The sequence below is a fragment of the Pimephales promelas genome, chromosome 7 (assembly GCF_988280905.1).
Source record: "Pimephales promelas chromosome 7, fPimPro1.hap1.1, whole genome shotgun sequence".
Classification (NCBI taxonomy): domain Eukaryota; kingdom Metazoa; phylum Chordata; class Actinopteri; order Cypriniformes; family Leuciscidae; genus Pimephales; species Pimephales promelas.
In genome coordinates, this window is record NC_142775.1 from 27,045,612 (window position 1) to 27,070,891 (window position 25,280).

Consider the following 25,280-nt stretch of genomic DNA (forward strand, 5'->3'; position numbering starts at 1 on the left):
GGTTGCTTGCTTGTCAAGCACTAGAAGGGGTTTTGGAACCTCATCTAAGAGCTCCCTCATCAATGCCAACTCATTCCCACATAGTAAAGCCAGGGCTGCGTTCCAGTCCACTTTTAGACACGCACTTGTGAACTTCCCTAAGCACTTCCCCTCGGGGGAATCCCTGCCGCCATTTTGAAGTGCGTTCCACTTCGTAAAGTGAATGAGGGAAGTTTATATGGACAGACACTCGTTCCCTCAATTTTGACAGAGGGAGCGAGTCTACTTCATATGTACACTTCAGGCATCTATATATCCTACAATGCAGTACGATTGAGACGTAGCCACAGATCGTCTAATCACCACCACAACAAACACTCTATGATATATTAATTATAATTTATTTATTTATTTTAAAATAACCCAAACACACCTATATACATGTCACGTGGATGCTGCATTAAACAAATTCGTAAAGGGGAAAAAAGTAAATAATAAATCAACTCATAGCTTATTCAACGTGATCAAGGGCTTAGGATGTTCCAGTTCAGCTCATTGGTTTCCGCCAGTAGTGGGCACTTGTGCAACGTAAGCAATGACGTACATCCAAGTGAACGAGACGGAGGGAAGTTAGCGAGTGAAGGGTATGACAATTTTGGACTGGAACGCAGCACAGGTTCTCAGGGACGTATGTTTTTTTTATTTTTTATTTTTTTAGCTCTATGCACAGAATCTTTTATAGGTAAAAAGCCTGCTCCTCACTAACTAACCTTTCTGCTCATAATCTTTTAAAAAGTGACCAGTTATCTCTTTCAAATGCAAATTCCACAGATAGATGCCAAATGGTGCTTGTATGTTTGCATGGTGGTCTGCTTTTATTTTGGCAAGACTCACCTTGATCTACTGTCAAAATGAGGAAATATGCCAAAACGTAAAAATTGAGCATTAAAAATCATTTAATTGATCAACCCTGTTGCATGTTTAAGCTCTGAGGGTAAATGACCCGGTATATACTTAAATATACTTAAATCAAAGACAAACTTCACTTCTTTTCACTTTCGCCTCTGGTCCCGGTTGAGACATAGGCCGTCAACAAGAGCTCTCCATTAGTTCTGGTCCTTGGCCAGTCTCTCCAGTTGTCCCCATGACAGCCCCATTTTTTGGATTCTGCCTCCAAGTCTCTTCGCCATGTGTTTCCTGGGCAGCCCCTTTTTCTCTTTCCTTGAGGGTTCCAGGTGAGTGCATGTCTGGTGATGCTGTTAGCAGGTTTCCAGAGGGTTTGGCCAATCCTGCGCCACCTTCTTTGAAGGATTTCACCCCTACTGGCTGCTGTCTGCTTCTCTTCCACAGTTCCATGTTACTGATGGTAACTGGCCATCTGGTTCTTACTATTTGCCTGAGGCAGATGTTGATGAACGTCTGGATTCTCTTCATGGTTGAGGCTTTTGTTCTCCATGTTTCTGCTCCATATAGGAGTATTGGCTTCACGATAATATTGAAGAGTTTGATATTGAGGTGGATGGTTAAGGCACTAGAGTTCCATACCTTCTTCAACTGCTGGAAAGTTGTCCTTGTCTTGCTGATACACACTTGTAGATCTGCAGTGGTGCCTCCCTGCTTCTCAACGGTGCTGTCGAGGCAGGTAATGACCTACCTTCATGACCATGTCTATGGTAAGCAGGAACAAGAAAGGAGAAAGCAGGCATCCCTGTCTTCACTTGGAAGTTGTAAGTTTGTTTTGAGTTTATTTCAGGAGTCGAACTTTCTGGAAATATTTGTTCTGGTTGGTAAACTCCTTCAAACTTCCATAGGTCATGGTGATTATGTAATAGGTGGTTGTGGCAAGGGGTCTCCATCTTCTTTAACTTGGAAATCTTCTTTGGTTGATTTATTCTGTTCAGTTCCTTAAATACGCAAGTAAAAACATGTTCTGGAGAGCTGTTTTATAGTTGAATTGAAACTAAAGCTGCAATTCTAATTTAAAGCGTTAGGAGGTTTGCTAACAGTATACTGCTGAAAAGGTGTTTAAAGCTTATTTTTAACCATAACCGAAGAGCACAAAGGATTTGTTCTTCAAAAGTTGCTAAATGGGCAGCTGGCTCAAGCGGGAGTCTTTGGAGCACCTGAGTTTTAACATCTGCTCAGGTCAGGGAATTGACATAGAATTTAACAATGTTCAGCTGCACACTGTAGCGAATTGCCTTATCTAGAATATTCTTCTTGCCCTGCAGGCGGTATCTCATCTCTGAGATTGTGCCCCTGGCATCACGCCTGGATGTTTGCCTTAAACCAGTCCAGATTGGGGTTACAGAATCTGAAAATAGATTCGTAGATGCCTGGCATCAGGGTTCAGTGCCATAACGTGACAAAACAGCCCAAAAAGTTAAAAAAGTCATCACTTATGCTCAGCAATACTGCATTTATTTGTTTAAGAATACAAAACAGGAATATTGTGAAATATTTTAAAATGTAATTTATTTCTGTGATGGAAAAGCTGAATTTTCAGCATCCTTACTCCAGTCCTCAGTCACATGATCCTCCAGAAATCATTCTAATATGATGATTTGGTGCTCTAGAAAGATTTCTTATTATTGTTATCAATATTGAAAACCTAACATTTTTATGGAAACCATTACCTTTATTTTCAAGATTATTTGATAAATAGGAAGTTCAAAAGAACAGCATTTATTTTATCTTTTGTAAAAAGTGCTTGATCACATTTGATCAATTTAATACATCCTTGCTGAATTTAAGTTTTTTTTTTCTTTCAAAGAAAAATAATTGTACTAACCCCAAACTTCTGAAAGGTACTGTATATTTCCTATTTTACTGCCAAGCATCGGTGCAACTTTGCGCATAGAGTTACAGGAGTCCATATATCGACTGTTTTACAACTTGAACATCATCCAGTGGCATTTATAATGTACAATGTTTCAAGTCTTTTATTTTTAACTCAAGTGTTATGTGTGGCAGCTGTTTTTGCACTGATGCCTGATTTATGACTTATCTTTCTATTATGAAATATTGACTTAGCTGAACTAGGCTATCTAAAAGAAAGTGGATATTGTGGTACTTAATTAAATGACCTGTATGCCTTTATTTGTAGTTATTTTCCCAGTAGGATATCCAGAAGCAGGGAAATGAATTTGAGCTTGGACAAAATTATGGTAGTGTTAGACAATCATCAATGACTGAGATCCCTATTGCTTTCTCCCACTGCCCTGTTCCGCTGGTGAACTGGATGCTAATATCCTGAGATTAAAGCTTGATTTGGTGACTTAACTTGGAGAGGGTGTAGTTTGATGCCATCAATATCTTGCTTTTACAAGTTGAGGATGTAATGTTGGCATGGAAACAGCTAGCTGTTTCCATGGGACCTTGTTGAGTAGTTGTTATGGTAACGAACTCGTTTCTGTAGAATATGATATCTAATATTTAAGTATCGATCATGTTTCTTCTGGAGACTGTGGGTTTATTGTTTGTTTAGGATGCGTTTAGGCTAAGATGAAGGACCCTTATTGAGTTTTCCTATTACTTGCATTGCATCATAACGCATGATGATTATATGGAGTCAGCGATGAGTTTGTGGGCGTATGTGGTACTACTGTAGTGAAGATTGTCCCTCAGGTCCTCGCCTACATAGGAACACACACTCACACTCCTCCACAAAGGAATCTGTGTTAGCGGGTTATTTCAATCTCACTCCTACACCGTCATTTACTCTTCTATACACACATCTAAAGAGTACAAGAATAATCATAGATGCCCGAATGGTAAAAGTCCCTCTAATTTTATCCTCGCCCGTCCTTTCCTTGTGTCTCCCCACCTCTGTTGTGATTGCTAAAGTGGTAGGTCCCCCCGGCTTGTACGTCAGGGTGTGAGAGACACCCTTAGCTTTCCTATAAAAAAACCCAGCAGAGGGCCTCCACCTCAGTCTCTCAGCCCTCCCTCTCAGCCTCATTTGACTATTTTGCTCTTTTATTCTCACTTTCTGTCTTTGTGTCTAACATCTGTGATTCTTCAAAGCAATGCTGAAGTAACCTGCTGTTAAACAGTGCCATCTTTCCTCTGTTCCTTTCATTTCTTTTCCCTCGTTTCATTTGCATGGCTGCCGTCTGCTGTTCCTCCTCCGTCAATCATTTCTCTCTCATGCAGTCTTTCTCCCATTTCATTAGTTTTATATAAGCCGTTTTCTCTCCCCACCAGTTCGCTGTTGTTTCATTAGTGTTGCCTACCTTTTTTGTGGCTTTTGCGCTCTAGCTCAGCAGTGATAATATGTGATTAACATAAAGTTGAATAATTGAGTTCTTATGTGCAGAAGCTCCTAATGTGTATCCAGGTAAACCAACTTGCTGAAACCTAGTGGATTCATTTTCACATGTGCAGTAATGCCGAAGCAGCGCATGTACTGTATGAGTCTGTTTGCTTAAAGCGTATACCTCAATAGGTTTTTATTTATTCAGGGCCAGTTGCAAAGAAAGAGACAGACTGATTGATTCAGAAAGGATTTCATGCAGCTCTCTGGGAAAAAAAAAATAGAGTGAGTTTGAAGTCTTCTATTTAGATTTGAATGTCAAGTGGCTCAGTTGAACCCAGTTGCGCATTTCTTAGTCCCCGACTCCCAGACTAAATCTGAAAAATTCTTTGCTGATTTTCAGGAAGAATTTGTAATATAATGTGTTAAGTGGAGCGGAGAGGACTCTTATTGCTACAGTAGCAGAAAGCATAATTAAATTTGTTATTAGGACTTGCATTTATGCATTTGACAGGATTTTGTTTAGGTATACACAATATCCTTACAATATTGATTAAAGGCTACTAACTATTATTCATGTTCATAGATATATTAGATTTTAATTTCTAATTTTTATTTTTATTAATTAAATATAGATTAATCCTTATTAAAGCTACAAAAGTTATTCCGTCAAGAGCAGTCAGTCATTTGTTCTTTGATTTACATTTATAACAGACATCACAGCAGCAGGTTTATTAGACTGCTGTCACTTTAAGATCTGAAGCATGAGCCATGACACAAACAAGGCAGCCAATGAGAGCTTTCACCGACTGCATATCCACACATAACATAACATGAAAGCACGTGTCCGAAAACTGTGTGCTCACAGCAGAAGACGAACACACAGAGCATGAATGTCCGAACCCCGACATCGAACCGGAACCAAACTAGCCCGAAATGCTAGGATCCGTACACCACTCCGCACACAAAACAACTTGCCTGGACAGAGGAGCGTATGGCCCGAGCGAATTCAGGACTGCAGCACACACTTACAATGATGAGACAGAGAGAGTAACAAGGGGCCTGACTGGTTCATTTCAATGTGTTTAATTTTTTTTAACATAATATTAGATAATTTTAACCATTTATCAGTTATGGCCAGGCTGTAATATGAAAATAACTGTTGTCATATTAGTATCAGCCACAATTTTATTATCAGTGCATCCCAAATTTTCACCAAAGCAACTTACATATTGTATTAGAGCAATTAATGCATTCCCTGCCAAACAAACCAATAACCTTGCCATTGCTAGACTAGCACCATGTGAGTTAAACTACAGGAATGTGTTCCAATCTCAGGTAGAAGCTTATGTCTATTTTAGCCTTAAATAATTTGATGTTAATTAGATATTCTTCAACTAAAATGTTATATAGCTGTCATAAGCCTTAAGTTTACCTCAGGCTCTTCAAAAACCATTTTTCCAACGTGGCACCAGGAACATTTTATTAGATGCTCCTCCAAGTGCTGGCTGGATGCATTGACATTGGACCCGCTTCAGTGTTGGAGACACTGACACGATACTTATCACCTTTTATGGGCACAATTATTTTTGGAAAGTCATTTGAATATATATATATATATATTTTTTAATCTCTGCTACAGTTTAGAAAAAGGTCTATTTGACATCTACAAATAGTCATGCTCAATTAACTCAAAAGTTCATTTTTATTTTGCTAAAGGCCTGCTATATCAGGATTTGTAATGGTTTTTATTTTTTATTTTATTTTACTATTTTTTTAAAGAAACTTGAGGCATTGGAGCCATTGGCAGCTGTCAGGACCTCATTCAGATGCAGTAAATATTGCAGCTGTAGCTTGCAAGATGTCACAGATTTATTTCCAGGATTTTGGTTTGTCACGAAAATCCATTTCTCGCCCAGTGATGTCAGAGCAGTTTTTTTCACAGCCTGTGAGCCGCCGTTCCCGGGCTGAAGATCTGACTGGTGCTAATCAATGCTAGCACTGTACAAAGACATCTAGCAGTAATGGGATCTGGAATATCATGTCGTGTCTTCTCTGCGCTACAGGATGGAACCGCGGTGTCAGAAATGTGCTGGAATGCCCTGCTGCTGAGCTGGAGTGTGCAAGCGTGGGTTCGGGCTGCAATTTCGCACAGCAAGCTGTTCATGAAAACAAAATCAATGTTTGTAAATTGGTTTATCTGCGACCACGGGTCTGTTCTTCTTTCATGCTTCCCCAGCTTCATGCAAACATGTGTTCATGACATATGCATCTGCAGCAAGTTGTTTACTTATGTGAGCCTGTGGCACTTCACACAAGAGAAAGAGAGAAACCGTGTTTGCTTAACCCAAAAGGGTAAGATCAGAAACATACTTAAAGGGATACTCCACTTTTTTTGGAAATACGCTCATTTCACAACTCCCCCAGAGTTAAACTGTTGAGATTGACCTTTTTTGAATCCATTCAGCCGATCTCTGGTTCTGGCGGTACCACTTTTAGCATAGCTTAGCATACATAATTGAAGTGCACAAGACCATTAGCATTTCTACCAAAAAAATTGAGTGCAGCAGGCGTAATGTTATGACGCAGCGCCTCAAAATAGTGCCCAGCTTCCAACGTCTCCAGGACTAAGTTTGTGTAGTCATACGCCTGCTGCACTCATGGTACGACAGTGAAGTTTCTTGATTATTACGCAGGAATGAGAGTATAGTTCCTAGTCATCAGCCTAGAAAATCACAACTTTACATTTTCCATCTGTCTTAGTGCATGATGTAACTATAGAAGAGTCAAGTTTTAAATAAGAAAAATATCTAAACACTTTGATAATTTTTTTGGGAGAAATGCTAATGGTCTTGTGTACTTCAATGATGTATGCTAAGCTATGCTAAAAGTGGGACCGCCAGAACCGGAGATCGGCTGAATGGATTCAAAAAAGGTAAAACTCAACATTTTAACTCTGGGGGAGTTGTGAAATGAGCATATTTCCAAAAAAAAGTGGAGTATCCCTTTAAGGCAAGTACATGAGCGCATACTTAATTTGTGCTCTTACAAATCTTAGTGTTCTAGCAGGTGATACATTTAGATTTAAATGCCTGTGCCTTAAAACTGACCTAAGTTACTGTAAGCATATTGACTGTTACTATCTACTATTATAAATGTAGCATTGTAAAACATTTTTTTTATAATCGTAATAATGCAATTAAAATTATTTCATACATTTTGTGTACATGCTCATTTGCCTTATTGTTGCATTTAGATTACCTTTGACGTAATATAATGATTACCTAAAGTTAATATTTATAAACACTAATACTTTAATAAAAACTTAAATGTAATCTTGAGTATTAATTTTTCATTTAAATTCATTATTATTTTTTTTATTTATTTGTGACAAAATGGTTTATATTTTTTGATATTGGTTATTAATGGTTGTCAGTTGTACATAAAAATAATTATCAGCTTATCGGTTTCAGCCAATATATATCGTATAGATACTTGTGCGCTAGAGTACATTCTGACCTTAGGAAGCATCATGTACATATTTCATTTTGTGCTCTATTCATTCTCTGTTGTTTTGTTGTTGTTGTTGTTGTTAAATTCTGCCATATTTTATTGGAAACCCAGAGGCTGACACAGGAAGAAAAAGAGAAAGGGGTTGTTGGGGACAAACAGAGGCTTGTCTTTTTCTGGAGGCTATAAGTTAATAAAAGGGTTGAGATTGCGCTACCCTGCAGGAGAGAATCCTGTTTAAATGTTAATAGGATATGGACTGAATGGCTTTAAGGGTGTGTTTTGTTGTTCATGAACTCTACTCTCAAACTAACCTCATCCCTTGGTTTTGTCCACAGCGATCTCAGACTCTTTGGCAGTGATGGCCACTGCTCAAACTCTTTCGAAAGTGGAGGGGGACACTCTACAGATGAGCTGTAGAGAATCCTGTTTAAATGTTAATAGGACATGGACTGAATGGCTTTAAGGGTGTGTTTTGTTGTTCATGAACTCTACTCTCAAACTAACCTCATACCTTGGTTTCGTCCACAGTGATCCCAGACACTTTGACAGTGACGGCCACTGCTCAAACTCTCTCGAAAGTGGAGGGGGACACTCTACAGCTGAGCTGTGAGGTCACACGTCAGACATCCCAGCATACTCACGTGTCTGTGGGCTGGTACCTACGTCCTGCTGATGACCCCAATTCTGGTCTACGTGATCTGGTCACTCTGTCACGGGACTTCGTTCTAAGGCCGGGAGGACAGTACCGCCAACGTCTATCTTCAGGAGACCTGCGGCTAGACAAGACCAGCGCCACATCCTACCGTCTCACCATCTACAAACTGCAGCCCACGGACCAGGGAGAGTTCTACTGCGAGGCCTCTGAATGGATCCAGGACCCGGATCGCTCCTGGTACGCCATGACCCGGATGGAGTCAGAGAAGACGTCTGTCAAAGTTCAGCCCACAGGTGAGTGTGAATCTTTCAGAGAGAAATTGCTTTTTCAGAATGAAATTGCTCATTCAGATCCTAATTGCTAGTTATACACTGAGATCGATTTAATTTAACACATTGAATAGAAGAGGTGTTGGTAAAGAAAAACATTATTTTCTTCTCAGAGGTGGAAAAGCACATATGTGAGCCACATCCAGTTGCTGTGGGAACGTAGTTGAAAAGATTTTATTTTTTTTTTAATAAAAGTGAAGACTTTGGAAATAAGTCAAAGTAGACATCATGTTTAATGTGATATGTCTGTGAGGGATAGAAGTAATATACGATGCTTTCAATAGGCCTCATTCATGAAATGTGAAAGAATTTGCATATACTTTGCATAAATTCAATCTTATGTAAACTAACACAAGAATGGTTAATGAACCATTTGTAACGTCTTCCATTTGTGATTCTTGAAGGATATTTATTGTGTATCTGGGTGTTATTCGTTCAGCTGATGAAACATAGGAAACATATTTTTTCAAAACACTCTGAAATTGGACCATTATACATGACCCAAGACTGGATAACTCCCCAAAAATGTAAAATTTTACATAATTTTACATTACATACATAATTTGTTGTTCTAAACCTGAATGATTTTCTTTCTTTTGTGGAACACAGAGTATATTGTGATAAATGTTTCAATGTTTTTTGTCTAAACAATTGAAGTCTGTGGTCACTAATGGTTTGGTTGCCAACATTCTTCAAAATGTCTTTTATGTTCCACAAAACAAACTCATACAGGTTTGGAACTATCCCTTTAAGACAGTGCAACATATTCAACAAACTGTACTATCCTTCACAATCTTGATTTTGATCGTAATTAATATAAAGAAAATATAGTGTTTTATAGAAATTAAATATAGTGACAGCTCCAAGGTGATAAATTCTTCAAAAACCTTCCTCCACATATATTTATATTATAATTCACAATAAAGCAAATTCTAAATAAAGCATGTCATGGTTACCATGCTCTGTAAAACAGGGTTTGCATGGCTCTGCCTCCCTACAGAAATACTTCAATATGCCCTGTGAGCTGATCATATCTAAAATTAAACACATTACCAGAGTCCCCGAGCTGTGGTTGCTGATCCTCTTAACATTGAACTCCTTGTCATAGACAGCCCATTCTCACCCCCAAGGCGTCACTTAACTGACGCCTTGGGAAGCATTTGGACATGCTTCAATATCTGACGCTTTAGGCGCCCTTTAGCGTCAGTTAGATGATTGGCTCTCACATGTCCACTCCACTCATTGATATTGTGAGTGTCATAAGGGCTAACTAGAGCACTGCGTAGTGCAGTCTCAGTGGTCTCTTGGCATCAGGTAATGAGCCAGTCGCATTGATTCATATGACACCAACCTGTCAGTTGAGTAATCACCAATGGCTGACATCTGCTTGATGACCAAAAAAAATGTAAAAAAAAAAAAAAAATGTAAATTTTGTTGTCATTTACTCACCCTTATGTCATTTCAAACTCACAATGTTGTTTATTCTGTGGAAAATGAGAATGCAAAAGAAGGTATTTTAAAAAATGTTTCAACTGTTTTTGTCCAAACAATGAAAGTGAACATAGTACAGAACGAGAGTAAGAGATAAAGGCTATTCTGAGAAATGTTTCAGTGTTTTCTGTCTAAACAATGGAAGTCTGTGGTCACTAAAACAGTTTGGTTGCCAACATGTTCCACAAAACAGTCATACCAGTTTGGAACAACACGAGGGAGAGTAAATGATGACAGAATTTTCATTTGTGGGTGAACTATCCCTTTTAGACAGTGTAACAAATTAAATATGTATATATGAAGAGTTCAGATGCAAAAGCCTCTAAGTGCCTTTTGAAATTTTCTTCTATAATGATAATTTGTATCAAGCTTGTATATTTTAGTTCAGTGATTTCACTTAAATGGCAATGATAATTACCTATTAATTGTTATTTAAGTGAAATTACTGAACTTAAATATACAAGTTTGATAAAAATCATCATTAAAGAAGAAAATTTCAAATTGCATTTAGAGGCTTTTGCATCTGAACTCTTCATATACTGTACATGTTTTGTTTTCCACCGAAGAAAGAAATGTCATAAGCTGGAGAGAGATTTGAAGAAAGACTAGAAAGAGATATGGCTGAGAGACATTACAAAAAAATCACTGGAAAAAATGGCTATGATCAGGCAAGAGGTCTAGGACCAGTGTTAATGTTAGAAAAGCTTTCCAATGCTGGAGAAACCTAAGGAGGAAGGCCTGAAAACAGACACTGAGGTTGCATTATTTCTGCTCCATACACAAGTAACATTGGTTTTGAGTATCATGTTTGGAGCCGGTGTGCGGCTGGCAAACTCTTGCTCGTACAGTATGTACTCTTGTGTACTGTTATTTTTTGTGCTTCTAGGTCATTTGTTAGCTATCTTTGCTTTATTTTTCACAAAAATTTCTGTTTTGCTTCTGCAATGATTAAAGAGACACTCTTGCATTACATGTTTGTGCATTTTGAGGGTGGAGCAATGAAGGAAGGGATGTGTTTGTTTGGGTTGATTTCGAATATTAACAGTGTTGAACAACGCTGAACTCGCATACTGCACCTTTACCTATCCCTTTCATTTGTTGTCAAATCAAATATGGCACCTTTAGACACTGTGCCAGGCTTTTGGCCATTAGATACTTTGATATTTGATATCACTGGTCAAACCTCTTGTGGCACGTCTAAAAGTTTGATTTTCAATCATAATGACTAAATTTTGCACTGTCTCACAGCTGTCATATTATGTGAGATATTCTTTAACACAATGTAGAGGGTGTCATAGATCTCAACTTTTTCTCTCTCCCCTTCTCCAGAATAGCTATATTTCATGGGACAGAGGCTGGGGCTGAAAAATGCCCCCCTCATCTCTCGCTTTAGTCCATTACTTTCCAATTTATTACAGAGCCGTTGCTCCATCCTGAGCATAAGACGGCATGTACAGCAGACATGAGCGCTGTCTCTCTCTGACTGACTGAATACAGGGCAGTAACTCAATCTCAAAGCACGCTGGCCCGGCGCTTTGATGAGAATGGGAGGTGACAGCGCACCTCCTCATCAAACACGCTGCGGGACGGAAGCTGCGAGTGGCATGTTAATTTAGACCTGTTATTGGTCAAGAGTCCCAGAGGTGGGCGGATTGGATGAGGAGAGGACAGGTTGGGATTTTAGGGTGTGGATGTTCGGATGGCTGTCTTCCAAGGGCACCTCCACAGAGCCAGGCTGCAGATGTGGACCGAGTCTAATGCATGTGATTTGTGTGTGTATGATCAGGGTGCGATGGATGCAGACCAGACATGCTCCTCATAGAGACAGATTGGAGACTCATCCACTTCCCTTCAGCTCACCCGATCAATTATTCTTGTTACATGGTCATGTAATACTTGACTGTTAGTGGAGTTTGGCCCAAAAAAGAAAAAAATAAATCCTTTTAATCTATAAGGTAAATATTTCACTCACTGTCATATGACTTTGATTTGAGGAACAAAGAAGAAGAAGATTTGTTTTTTTTTTTTAGAATTTTTTTTTTAGAATTTTTTTTTTTAGAATTTGGTAACAATTGAATAATCCACTGACTTCAATTGGACCAAAAAATAAATAAATCTCAAAATATCATATTTTGGAGAACAGTTGTCCTACCATATAAAACTGATGTTTTGGTGCAAGAATCCTTGATTCTGAGTGGACATAGGAGAAGACTTTTAACAGAGTGGATTTGAAACTGTGAACTGAATCAGTTGCTTATAAAATCTTTTTATGTTTATTGGTAAGTGCATTGTTCAAAGTTTCAGAATGTGGAACCATTTACAGTAAATGGTCTTTGGAAGCCTTTAGAAATAGTCATCTGTTTTACTGGAACCAAAAAACAAAAAACAAACAAACAAACAAAAAAACAACAACCTGGCAATTACACACAGGAAGGGTTTATTAAAAACACTGGAAACTTTAGTAGAATGTTGTTTTTAAACAAATATTTAATGGATTTTCAAGGTGAAGTCATTACGACCTGATCCTTCAGTATGCAAGCCAGGCTTCACCTGACTGAGATTCCCATTAGAAATTCCAGAGAGCATTTCAAGAGCAACACTGAGACGAGAGAAGACAGATTTGTCTGTAATCCCCTTTTCTATCTGGCTGTGTCCAAGTCCCCTTCTAGCTAGACAAGATGCTCACTGTGTGCTGTCCTGTTAGGCACAATTGAAAGTGCACTTGTCTGTGCAGGAGTTATTGGGTGGGTCTTTTTTGTGGGATTTGAGCCAGTTTATGTATTTTCATTTTTAGTTGACTGAATTGACTGGGCTGGATTGGCTGGAAAAGTCTGGTTTCAGCTAGCTGTGTTTTCTAGCTGGTCATTAGCTTGTTCACCAGCATGGACCAACAACAAACCAGTTACCAACTGGTCATGATGCTCAAGCTGGTTTTTGGAGCACAGTTGCTGGTCAACCAGCCAATAACCAATTTGGTCCAGCTAAAAACCAGTAACCATTTTCTAAATTAAACTGGATTAAACTGGATTTTCACAGCAGGGGAGCTCAAAGCTGGTAAAGAGAGCCACACGTTTAGGCGCTCGGTTGTATGTAATTACTCTATTTTGCATATTTATGTTGACATTAGCTCAATGCACACCATATGTCATGTTAATAACATGTAAACATTTGTGTGTTTTCCCTCTCCTATCTGTTAATGTGTTTATTGCTCTGTTGAACTGTGGGGGAAAAGCAGAAGTTGTGCGGTAAGCATTAATAGGACATCAGACGGCTCATTGAAGCACATAATACAGCAGATCGATTGACTCATTTTGTGACGAAGCTTTTGGCAGCGAATCCCATACAGCAGCTTGTTCATGCAGCCCTCTTCCAGCTATTACCACTCCGTCACTACACAATTGTCTCTTTCTCTCTCTCCCTCTCTCTCTCCCCAGTTAGCTGTCATACAAATCTATTGTGCATAATAAATTTAAATCTAATGGCATCATTCATGCTGTGAACCCTCTATCCTGACATTTCCTTCCCATTCTAAATTCTTTATTCATGTGACTTTGAGAGGATCCCTGTCCTTATGAATGTCATATTTGTCCACAGTCATCTTATTGTACGGTACTTTGACTCTAACGAAGCTGTAAAAAGAGGGAGACCGTCTTCATAATTAGATTCTAATAAGTTACCAACCCCTGAGGTCTTGGGTTCTGGGAACATAGTTACTTTGTGTGACTTTAGCACAAAGCACTTTTGTACTCTTGTCTGTCAATCATCTCTTTCAGGGCACATAGAGGAGAAATTGTGAAGTATACTGTAACTAGTGTACTCTTGCTGTCTCCCTCTCTGAGCTCTCGAGCAAGCTGAAACACCACTGCAAACTGGGGGATTATTTGTACAATTACTTGCCGAATAATTCAAGATTTATTTTCAAAGCGGAAATATTTTTTTGTTTTTCCCTTAATTTTTTTGTTTCCCTTAATTGTTTTGGCTTTGATTGCATAGTACAGTGGGTCCTTGATCAATGAAGGAATCCATTTTATTTCGCTTTGCGAATTTGCTTCCACAAATTCAGTGGTTCAAATTCAACAGTAAATTCAACGTTGAAATCCAGGAACTGCAGGAAAAGCAGTAGATTACTGAGCATAATCTCCATCTGCTGTTAGTCGACTTCACCAGCAAAAAAACGGAGGTGCAAAAGCGCGTGTTGTTGATGAAGACCAGAGCAACAGTTAGAGCTAGCCATTCATTCATGTACATTATTTTTCTAATAATTCAACGGCCCAGACACAGAATGAATCCACTTATATGGTTACACCACACCTCAAAACATTCTTCAAATATTGCTTTTCAAAAAAAATTATCAGGTTCTTGACCTTATGCTCTTGTGTGTAGGACTAATTTCATATGCATCTAATCCCAAGCCTCCATTGTTAATTCCAAAACGTAATTTTAGAGCTATTAACGGAGATTTGAGCCACTGATAGCAGTCTAATGCAGTTATTAGAGAGAGAAAGAGAGAGAGAGAGCAGACTGATCTCATGAAGTAGCGTGTGTATGACATGCCAATTCGTATTTCCATTTTTGCCGTGCTATCAAGACGCATAATCGCCTTTCAGCGTGTTTATGAACGCCATTGACTTAACCCTAAAGTTAACCGTCACTGGGGTTAATGGCATTTATGACGGGAGATTTGACTGCGTGTATGCGTGTACAGACACGCAGAATGACGCGGACGTTAATGGCGTAGACATATGAAGAGTTCAGATGCAAAAGCCTCTAAATGCCATTTGAAATTTTCTTCTTTAATGATGATTTTTATCAAACTTGTATATTTAAGTTCAGTAATTTTACTTAAATGGAAATGATAATTACCTATTAATTGTTATTTAAGTGAAATTAGTTAACTTAAATATACAAGTTTGATAAAAATCATCATTAAAGAAGAAAATTTCAAATGGCATTTAGAGGCTTTTGCATCTGAACTCTTCATATACGCATACATGCGGATAGCTCAAAATGCGTAGAGATGACACGCCACCTGACTCGAAAGTGGCGTATATGTTTATGCAAAAGTCATGATGTCATGTTGGAGAGAGAGAGAGAGAGAGAGAGAGAGAGAGAGAGTGTGATTAAGCATGTGTGAATTACTTGAGACTGTGTGTCCCTCAACAGTGTTGAGCAGCAGCGTTTTTATTAATAGCGAAACGTTTATCTGCTCCAAGAACAGAGCCGTTATTACATTACAGAAATGGCATGTTGCTTTTAAGTTTTATTTAATTAATAATTTAACTTTACATAAAAAACCTTGCAAATGTTGCTTTATTCACAATTTAATGTGAATATTCAGTGTATCACCCAGCGCTAATTTATGCCCCTTGATTGCCTCCCTTTTAATCAAAAATGAACGAGGACTGATAATAGATGTAAAAAGTATGAGTTTAAAATATTTATTGATATGGAATGTGCTGATTAGTTATTGATGCTTATTATGAAAGTCTGATCTGGCCATGAAAAAAAAAATCTGTCAAACAGCAGTCATCTCACAAAAAGATTTGGATCACATCATTTAGATTTTTGATGACCTCTCTTCCACAACAGACTGATTTAGAGAATAGAGGGGTATGTATTCGCCTAATGTACTGTATCCTGTTGATTTTCCATTCCTTTCCATGTGCAGCTCTTCATCTCCACTGCTAATTAATCTGTCTGAAGCGTACTGATTTAGTCCTAATACGCAGACCGGCTCCGTTCAGGCGGGCAGTAATGTCCTAATGGAGCGTCACGCTGCTTGAGTACCACAGGAGAAAAGGAAAAACAGCCACTGGCCTTTGTTTCCCTGTGATCTGTGAATTCCTCTTTTAGCACAGGCCTGTTTACTGTGCTGTTATTTTGGAGAGCAGTGCACAGCATGAAATGCAAATAATGACTGCATGTAAAAACACACATCATCATCCCCCCTTGTACATTTCCTGAGTCCTGTCTCTGTGTCAGTGCCATGTACTTATCTAGTTAGTGTTTCTCAGGAAGTGTGTTGTAGTAATTAGAGCCCAGGGGCAATCACCTCTGAAGAAGCCAAATGAAGTGAAGAAAGTGCTTTACTGATGAGGCGTGCAAACTGCATATCATAAGAAAATTAGTCCTAAAAATGAGGATTTGTTTGCGTTTGATGTGTGTGTTGGTTTGAAGTTAGTCTAATGTTTTTTTTCATGGCTAAATCATCTTTTCTCTCTCTTTCTCTCGCAGATCGGGACTTTAGTATCCAGGTGAACACCGAGCGCCGGGCCTACACGGCTGGTGAGCCGCTGGAGCTCCGCTGCACCATTGACGCTCAGAATGTTCCAGAGCGCTTCTTCTCGGTGTCGTGGGTCTTCAGCAGCTCACCCGTAGCCGTGATCGGGCCCAGCGCCGTGCCCGTACTGGGACCCAACTATGTGGAGCGAGAAGCGTCTGGCCTCCTGACCGTGCGGAAAGAGAGCCCCTCCATCCACCTGCTCAAGTTGCAGCGGCTACTGCCGGAAGACTCTGGGAAATACATCTGCAGAGTGACGGAGCGGGAAAAGACCCCCACTGGAGATTTCATCGACCGCAGCAAGCGGTCCCGTAACGTTCAGATCACTGTAACCCCTCTGAGTGAGTATCACTGTTCTTTATCGGCCCCCTGTTTCTGACTGGCCCCTAGAGTAGTTGACCGATACCTCTCAAAAGCTTGTTCATTTATTAAATTAAATTATGTTGCCTCGTTTCTGATGTTCATCACCTTAAGTGGATTATTCAGATCTAGTTTAGCTTATAAGCTAGCAGTTTAAAAGAAGTAGAGAGTTCAGAAATTGATTTAGTAATATCGTGGAGGTAAATTGCCATTACATTTCTACTTATTCTTGCTAATGCTTTCTAAAGTATATACTCAGCATCACCCAATATTCTGTCTGCTGTTTTTTTAGTTCTTGTGCCAGGTGTTCTCTCATAGTGCACAGACTATAGGGAAGTATTAAGTAAATGGGATGAAACAATAACTGTGGTGTAAAAGTAGTTAAGCTGTTTTCAAAATAGCAAAACTTTCTGTAAGGAGTGTGTGTGACTGAATGCTGCATCGTTTTTTTCACGTTTGTATGTATTTACTTCAACAACAAAATCCTGATAACTTTCAAAATCCTGACAAAACATGAAAAATGTATTGGCATAGGATCTTTTAAGTTGAGTTATTTAAACTTAAAGTTTTTAACTTTTTATAGTAGGCCTATTTGAGCTTGTTAATGTACAGAATGTTTTTACAGAGGTTTACACAGCCAGTAATATTGGAGTAATGGGTACAAATCTAAGTTATATAAGTTCTATTATATCTAAGTTATACACAGTGTTGGGGGAAACGCATTACAAATAACTTGAGTTATGTAATCAGATTACTTTTTCAAGTAACTAGTAAAGTAATGCATTACTTTTATAATTTACAACAAAATATATGTTACTTCTTCAAATAAGTAACACAAGTTACTTTGTTTTCCCATTTATTAACTGACAGCTCTCCTGCCTCATTGTTGAAAAAGGCTTTGTGTGTAAACTTGATGTTTCTTGTAGTTCTAGACTAAATTTGAGTGTGCATTTACTCATCTCACTTGGACAAAAAAAGATTTAGTATTCCTCAAAATTAATAAAATCGTTTAAATGTAGAATCAATCAGACTATGCAAATCTTAAATAATAAAATATGTTAAATAAAACAAATATATCATGCATTTAATCTGTTTATTGACCAATTTACTTGTTTCTGAAACAAAAATTACTTTTATATATTTTTGTTTTTATTGGTGGTGTTAAACTTTTTTCCTCTTTGTCCTATTCTTCCGTTATCCAGAATTGCAGCAGTGCTGAAAGGTTTGTTTGAATTGCGAATTTACACTTCCTTCAGTCTGAGCCTTATAATTTGACTTGTGGTGTGAAAGGGTCTTTACGTTTGCCCAAAAATAACACTTTTTTTTGTTATAAAACAACCAGACCAGGTGAAAAAAAGTAACGCAAAAGTAATGTAACAAGTAACTTATCTTAAAAATAACTAGTACTTATCTATAAAAGTACAGTAACACTTTTAAAGGGAGTAACACAATTTTGTAATGCATTTACTTTTCAAAGTAACTTTATATAAGTAACTCTCTCTCTATATATATATATATATATATATATATATATGTGTGTGTGTGTGTGTGTGTGTGTGTGTGTGTTCAAATATGTAAAATTCAGCTTAGCCATGACAGAAATAATAAAATGGAAAATGGCTACTTTAAATTGTAATAATACTTCACAATATTCCTGTGTTTACATAATTATTGATCTAATAAATGCAACATTTTTTTTGCATACAGACTTTTTGACTCCGAAAATATGAACAGCAGTGTAAATGCTACTCAGATTGTTAAAAAACAGATCCGATCATGCTATTTATTTATTAAGACGATGACCGATTAAATACCTTCAAAATCACTCTGTTTGAAAGGGTAGCTTTACTGTTGTTTATATTCTAAGCTGCACTTTCAGAGTAGCTGCCCTGTCCTGTGGTGTGTGAGTGGATAATAAGGACTGTGTAAAATTGTTTTAAGCACAGATTTTTTTTTCACAACTCATTTTGTGGAGTCCTGAAAGCCCTTGAAATAGCATTGCATTTCAAGCGAGAGTTACTCGAAAAGCCAAGTCTAACAAGCATGAAATGATGCTGAGAACTGGGAATACTGTCGCCATCAGCACAGCCTTGATAGATCCCCTAGGTGGATGTGACTGTGCCCAGGCAAATAAACTACAACTGGGCTCAAGGAGTTGATGAGAGCTAGATGGGGGAGAGGAGGTTAATCAAAGGTTAGTAAGAATAGATCTGTTCTGCTTGGGCCTTGGCCACCTGAATCAACCCCTTTCAGCAATGGTCCTATCACACTCTATTGGTTTAGGGAAATCCTTCCTTCTCCCCTGGGGATCTGCTTTTAGAAGGTTTAAAAGGACCGTATATGCGGGTGTGTAAATATGAAAATTAGACCCCTCTCCACTCACTTACACCAGCTCAGAGGTTTACTCGTCAATGGTCACAAGTTCACATGATTGGTTACAAGGTTTTGACGTCAGAAACACCAGCAATTTCTAACCCTGATTTTAAAGTTTGAAAGAGAAAATACTCTTGGTGCAATGGTGCTGCCTTATGAACTCGTGAGTGAAGGTATTATTGCGCCAAGTTGAAGTGCTCTAAAGCACTTTTTTATGGTATTCCGCCATACAATATAGTCATCAATTGTAAATGCTTAGAAAAACACAACGTTTTATTTTGTGTCACCAGCCTAGGTCGAGTTACACTAATCGAGTAACTGTGTTTAAATAGGGAAAACGAGGAAGTGTTTGGTCGCTTCTCTTTTTGGCCCATATTTAATGCACTGGGCTAAGCTAAGTGCTAACATAGTTTTGTGGCAATACAGAGCGATAGAGTGCACGCACTGAGACGAGAGAGGTACAGTATGCATCAGCTCGTCTTAGTTAAGGGAATAACATAGTTTAATATGAAAACCCGGTGGAGTATCCCTTTAATAAACAATGTTATCATCTGTTGGTGTGAATGCTAATATATTTATCAATTATTGTCTTTGGTGTGCATTGGCCTGTAGAAAAAAGGGAAAAGACCCTTGGAAAGGTTGAAATTATTAAAGCTTGCGTTTTTCTTTTTCTCTTTTCTTTTTTCATTCTTTGTCCCTGCAGAAGACCATGTGCCATATTTGCAGGGTTATTAGAGCAGTAGATTGATTACTACAGCATGGAATCGAGACAACACAGTGCTCAGCCCTTTCTTCACACACTCACTTACTGTAGAAATAGGGAAAAGACCCTTGGAAAGGTTGGAAAATGAAATAGGGAAAAGACCCTTGGAAAGGTTGGAAAATAACCCCCCCCCCCCCCCCTCTCTCTCTCTCTCTCTCTCTCTCTCTCTTATGATCAAGGCCACACCAACTATCTAGTTAGGTCTTTCAGACAATATATGAGACTGAGAGACTAGGTTGGGTACATACTGTGCTGTTCTGTACTCAAGCTGATCACTGTGTAAACTTCTATTTCATGTCCTCTGAGAAAAGGAGCACATTAGCAATTGAAGAGGTTTCATCCCCAGATGTTTTTCTTTTGTTATGCATGAATTCAAAGCCTCTTGTGTTCCTTGCCCTCTTGGTCATGGCGGTTTTCTTCTCAAAAAGTTCTGCCACAGCCTCTTTCTGAAGGGAGGGCTTGGGTGACCCATGGGAAGGGTGCAAACTTTGTCTCTTTAAAGTTCTATTTTTTTTTTTTTTATTACACACTGCTTTTATAGGGATGTGATGGTGTGAAATCCCTGCCGAGAACTCGACAGAACTGTTGAGATGTCTACGAAGCCTTTGATCTACACTCATACTTACAAGATCTCTCAGGCTCTAGACCTCTTGATGAGAAAACTATCCTAAAAGTCCTTCTAGTCAGAGGCCTTGCCTGCTGTAGAGCGCAACAGAAAGACACAGTATAAACTTTTCATACCTAACATGAGCTCAAATGTGCAATGGTTTTATGTTCTGTAGAAGCCACTTTCAACTTCAATCAAAAAGAATTGAAGAGTTCAGATGCAAAAGCCTCGAAATGCCATTTGAAATTTTCTTATTTAATGATGATTTTTATCAAACTTGTATATTTAAGTTCAGTAATTTCACTTAAATAACAATTAATAGGTAATCTTCATTGCCATTTAAGTGAAATCACTGAACTTAAATATACAAGGTTGATAAAAATGATCATAATAGAAGAAAATTTCAAATGGCACTTAGAGGCTTTTGCATCTGAACTCTTCAATTCTTTAAATTAAAGAGATGCACTAGCCATAGCCCAATAGACTTGCCCACTCCCATAAACCATTGCAAATTTCTTTTTACTGTAGTCTTAATCAACTTGGCATCACATAAATAAATTACATTTCAAAATATAAATAGAAAAGAGTTTACAGTACTTTTTACTGACTTTTAAAACATTGTATTGCTTTGAATCTAGTCTGGTTGTGTGATTAATCTGGGTGGCTTAGTCTTTAATGAAGAATGGGAAGTAAATTAATGAAAAAAAATACACTGTCCAATAGAACCCAAAGGAACCTGATGAAGAACTGGAACTGTGTGTTTTTGCTTCGGGTATTATCAGAATCCATCTGCCTCACAGCTATAGAGACCATATAAAATGAGAAAACGTGGGTAAATTAATGAGAGAAAGTGAAGTTCTGACCTTTCGGTTAAAATGAACCTGTTGCCTCATTAGTAAAGGAATCACATCATATTGCTCTGAATGTGCGTTAGCTTGACAAGGCTTAAATTGAACATTTGAACATTATGTTGACTGTAAGTAACTTTGCAACTACGTGTCAACTAACTCTTATTAGAGTATTAGTAAACTGCTTAATATCTGCTAACTCTTTATTGTGATGCTTCTCCAGCAGACATTCTACTGACTATAATGAAATTTGCAACTTATTCTATCCCTAACCCTACCAGTCTACTAATACTCTACTAACACTCTACTCAACGTTACTTATAGTCAACTAAATGTGTTAAAGGCAACGTCCAAATAAAGTGAAAGGGATGTTCTTGTGTACTTTCTCTGTGGTGAAAATCAAGTTTTTAATTTTGCTTATATATGCTCTATGTGGTGTTTTAATATACTTAAGACAAACCATGCATACATCAGTCAAAAATATTGCCAAGTATTTTCTCATTAAAACTGCAGTGTACCAAAGAGAGTCTGAAAAACGCAGTTCCTACCGTCACAAACATAAAACCAATCCCATCAATGTGCGAGAAACGTTTTTTCCTATCATTCTTATCATGCTGTGTGGGAAATTTTAACACAGTGAGCACAAGAAACCTTTAAAAAGTGACAGAAAATATGGGTACATATAGTGGGCAAATAATGTATATGATGTTATGATGAAGTATATGTATTTCTCGACACTCTCTATGATGTTTGTAGCATTTGATGCTGATTTTTAGAAGGGCAATTGTCTGGCTGATGATGGTGAATGGGAAAATGGATTGTGCAACATTAGCAATATAAGCTAGCTGTTTGATAACTTAGTGAAGCCAAAGAGTAAAACAATTAATCACTGTTACCCAATGTTCTATCAATACATAAAAATGTGTTTAATATGTCATTTTGATTTGTAAAGATGAGTTTTAAAGGATAAATTATTGAGTGCAGTACAGGAGGATTTTAAAAGTACTTTAAATTTTCACCCTTTTGTGGAGTTTCTTGTACAGCTTGCCATGAGTAATTTACTCATGCATAATGTAAATTTGCTCTACAATTATCATGATAAACTTGCACTAGTGTCATGTTTCCAAAAAACAACGTCTAATTTCCACTCTTGTTTGTCTGTCTCTCATAGGAAGTAACATCACTGTGTCGTTATCCAGTAACTCTTCAGAGATTATGGAGGGGGAGACAATTCAGCTGACCTGCGTTGTTAGCAACACTCTGGGTCCCCTGTCAGTGATATGGCAGTGGACGGATAAGGAAGACGCGGGTCCTGCCGTGAACGTGGCTTCTGTGGATCGTGAAGGCACGGTCACTCCTGGGCCCACTTTTAGGGAGCGCAGCAGCTATGGAGAGGTTCGGGTAGAGCGGGTTCGGTCCGACACATTCACCCTGGTGCTGTATAATGCCTTCCCCACAGATGAGGGCCAGTACAGATGCAGCGCCACCGAGTGGTCCCAGAGTGGAACTGCACCAGACTGGATTTGGCAGCAGATTGGAGACGAATCCGCCATCAAGACCACTACAGTAAAAGCAGTTGGTAAGACACATAGACAGTTTGAGGGGAAAGAAAAAATAGAATATATATAAATATATATAAATATCAAAAGACTTTGAAGACATTTAGGACCGGATATACTAAACAGGGCAAAATAGCATGACAGCGCAAATCCAAAAAATGCACAGATGGAAGTGGAAAGTACATGATCTACTGACGACACACAAATGAAAGAACACAGACACAGCTGGATCATTTTTAGACATGCTTAGAAATTCTTAATATTTAATGCTTAGAAATGCTTAGTAAATAATGGCACAGATACCAGTGAATTGATGAGCCCAAACTTTCACCTTGCATGAATCATTCAAATACCCTCATCCCATAAATTGTGCGTCTGAAAGGGAAACTTCTACAAATGCATATGCAATAATGTCAACTAACCATCTCCACATCTTTTCAGTGCTAATTTTTCACTGCGTGTATTTAGTAAATCCTGACAGTTGTTTTTTTAAGGTCGAAAAAGAGTTTGAACTGATGTAAGCTATTAGTATATCTGTCCCATATAATGTTGCAAAAGATTACTATTTTAAATAAATGCTGAAACTTTCTTTCATCAAAAAATAAATAAATATATATATATATATATATAATCACAGTTTACACAATACACACCAGCATACACACCAGGCAGGGGACAAATCTTTCATATTAAGTAAATATCTGACACCATATTTGCATATATATTTGTACTCATGCAGTCTATTTTTACTGTCAGCAACACGTCATATTTATGACATCATAAATATTCTGTTTTTTTTTTCTGCTTCATACACACAAGGATATGCAAACTCACACGTACACTTACACAGTGACAGGAAAATGTATTCACTCAAGTGGAGTAAAGTGAATTTTGAAGTGGCACTCTAAAGTTGGATCCTCTATGAAGTCGATCGCTCAGTCATGATCATGATTACATAGCATCATGTTCATGTAGCGCCGTGGGACACGCTGTCTGTCAGCTTTCCATCAAAATCAATAGCCGTGACTTCCCAGTCTGCACTTTAACTGTGTGTGTAATGAGAACACATTCATACGCACATGCTTGCACATGGCTAAAAAGAAAAACATGACTGAATAGCAAGCTGGCAGATGCTCTAAATAAACACATTGTGTGAGCGTGTGTTGCGTGACAATGAGTGGTTTTTAGAAAAGATACTCCATCAGTTCTTGATAACACACAATATGTCTTCTGCTTTGAAGGTGAAGTGTTCAGAAACATCTGTAAGTCAGTCATTTAAAGACTGTCTTTCTCTAAAAAGCAGTATAACTTTTTTAGCATAGCAACTTTTTTTAGCCATTTTTTTAGCATAGCAATTTCTAATAGTGTGTCTTGTTTATATTGTCTTTGATATATATATATAGTCTTGGGGTCTGTAATATATTTTTCAGCAAGGGTTTATTTAATGGGAGTGGAAATTTCTGCACATGATCTGTGGTAAAAGTCCACAAATCCACAAAGTAAAAACAATAAAGAGGTAATTGTGACTTTTTATTTATTTATTTTTTTTGTCGAAGCTTTAAGGTTGGGAATATTATCCCTGGCTCCGCCATCCTACGTACTTCCGCTCAATTTTCATTCCCCTCAGTTCTATGGAGGAAATCTATCTCTGTACATATGAAATGTACGAGAGTCTGGTGGGACCAGGCTAATATTATCCAGCATCTAGTCTTAATGTTTCCTCCGTAACGAAGCTTTGATGAGATGACAAAGACACAGCTTTTTTATTCTTCTTAATTATTTATATCTATGCTCCTCCTCTGCGATTGACATTGATCATTTTTCTTTCCTCTGCTGTCTGGATCTGCTTTGTTGAAGTGTTTCATCAGCGCTGCTTTTGATTTGAAGCTCAAAGAGTAGCAGCGTGATGCTCTTCATGTCAGCTGCTTTACCTTTACAGAGTAAAGTACAGACTTCTCCAGGTGTGATGCAGCAGGAGTCACTTTGTTCGAGTATGATGTGCATGTGATCATGTGATAATCACTCTAATTTGTCCATGAGGCTAAGACAGTGTTTGTGTCCTTTGCTCTTGTCCTTTGACAGGTGTGTTGGTGGTGGTGAGTAAAAATAGCAGTGTTGTGTTTTCCAGCATTGACTCTGGGTGACTGTATGAAGGATCAAGACGGGGTGTGAAGCAGGTTATTCTGTTTATGGAGTGTCTTAACATGCTCATTAGTGTCTGGCAGTGGTATGGGTGCTGACTGGCTGCTGGCCACCATGTAGTGGTGG

The 25,280-nt window shown here is 38.2% G+C and overlaps 1 protein-coding gene across 1 annotated transcript in view; it reads left to right on the plus strand.

Moving 5' to 3' along the window:
- Positions 1-25,280, plus strand: part of igsf3 (immunoglobulin superfamily, member 3) — a 193,589-nt gene that overhangs the window by 127,249 nt on the left and 41,060 nt on the right. The window contains exons 3-5 of the mRNA XM_039652012.2: positions 8,276-8,695; positions 16,457-16,843; positions 22,625-23,032. Of these exons, the coding sequence (XP_039507946.2) occupies positions 8,276-8,695; positions 16,457-16,843; positions 22,625-23,032 (1,215 nt within the window). The remainder of the gene's footprint in view (positions 1-8,275; positions 8,696-16,456; positions 16,844-22,624; positions 23,033-25,280) is intronic.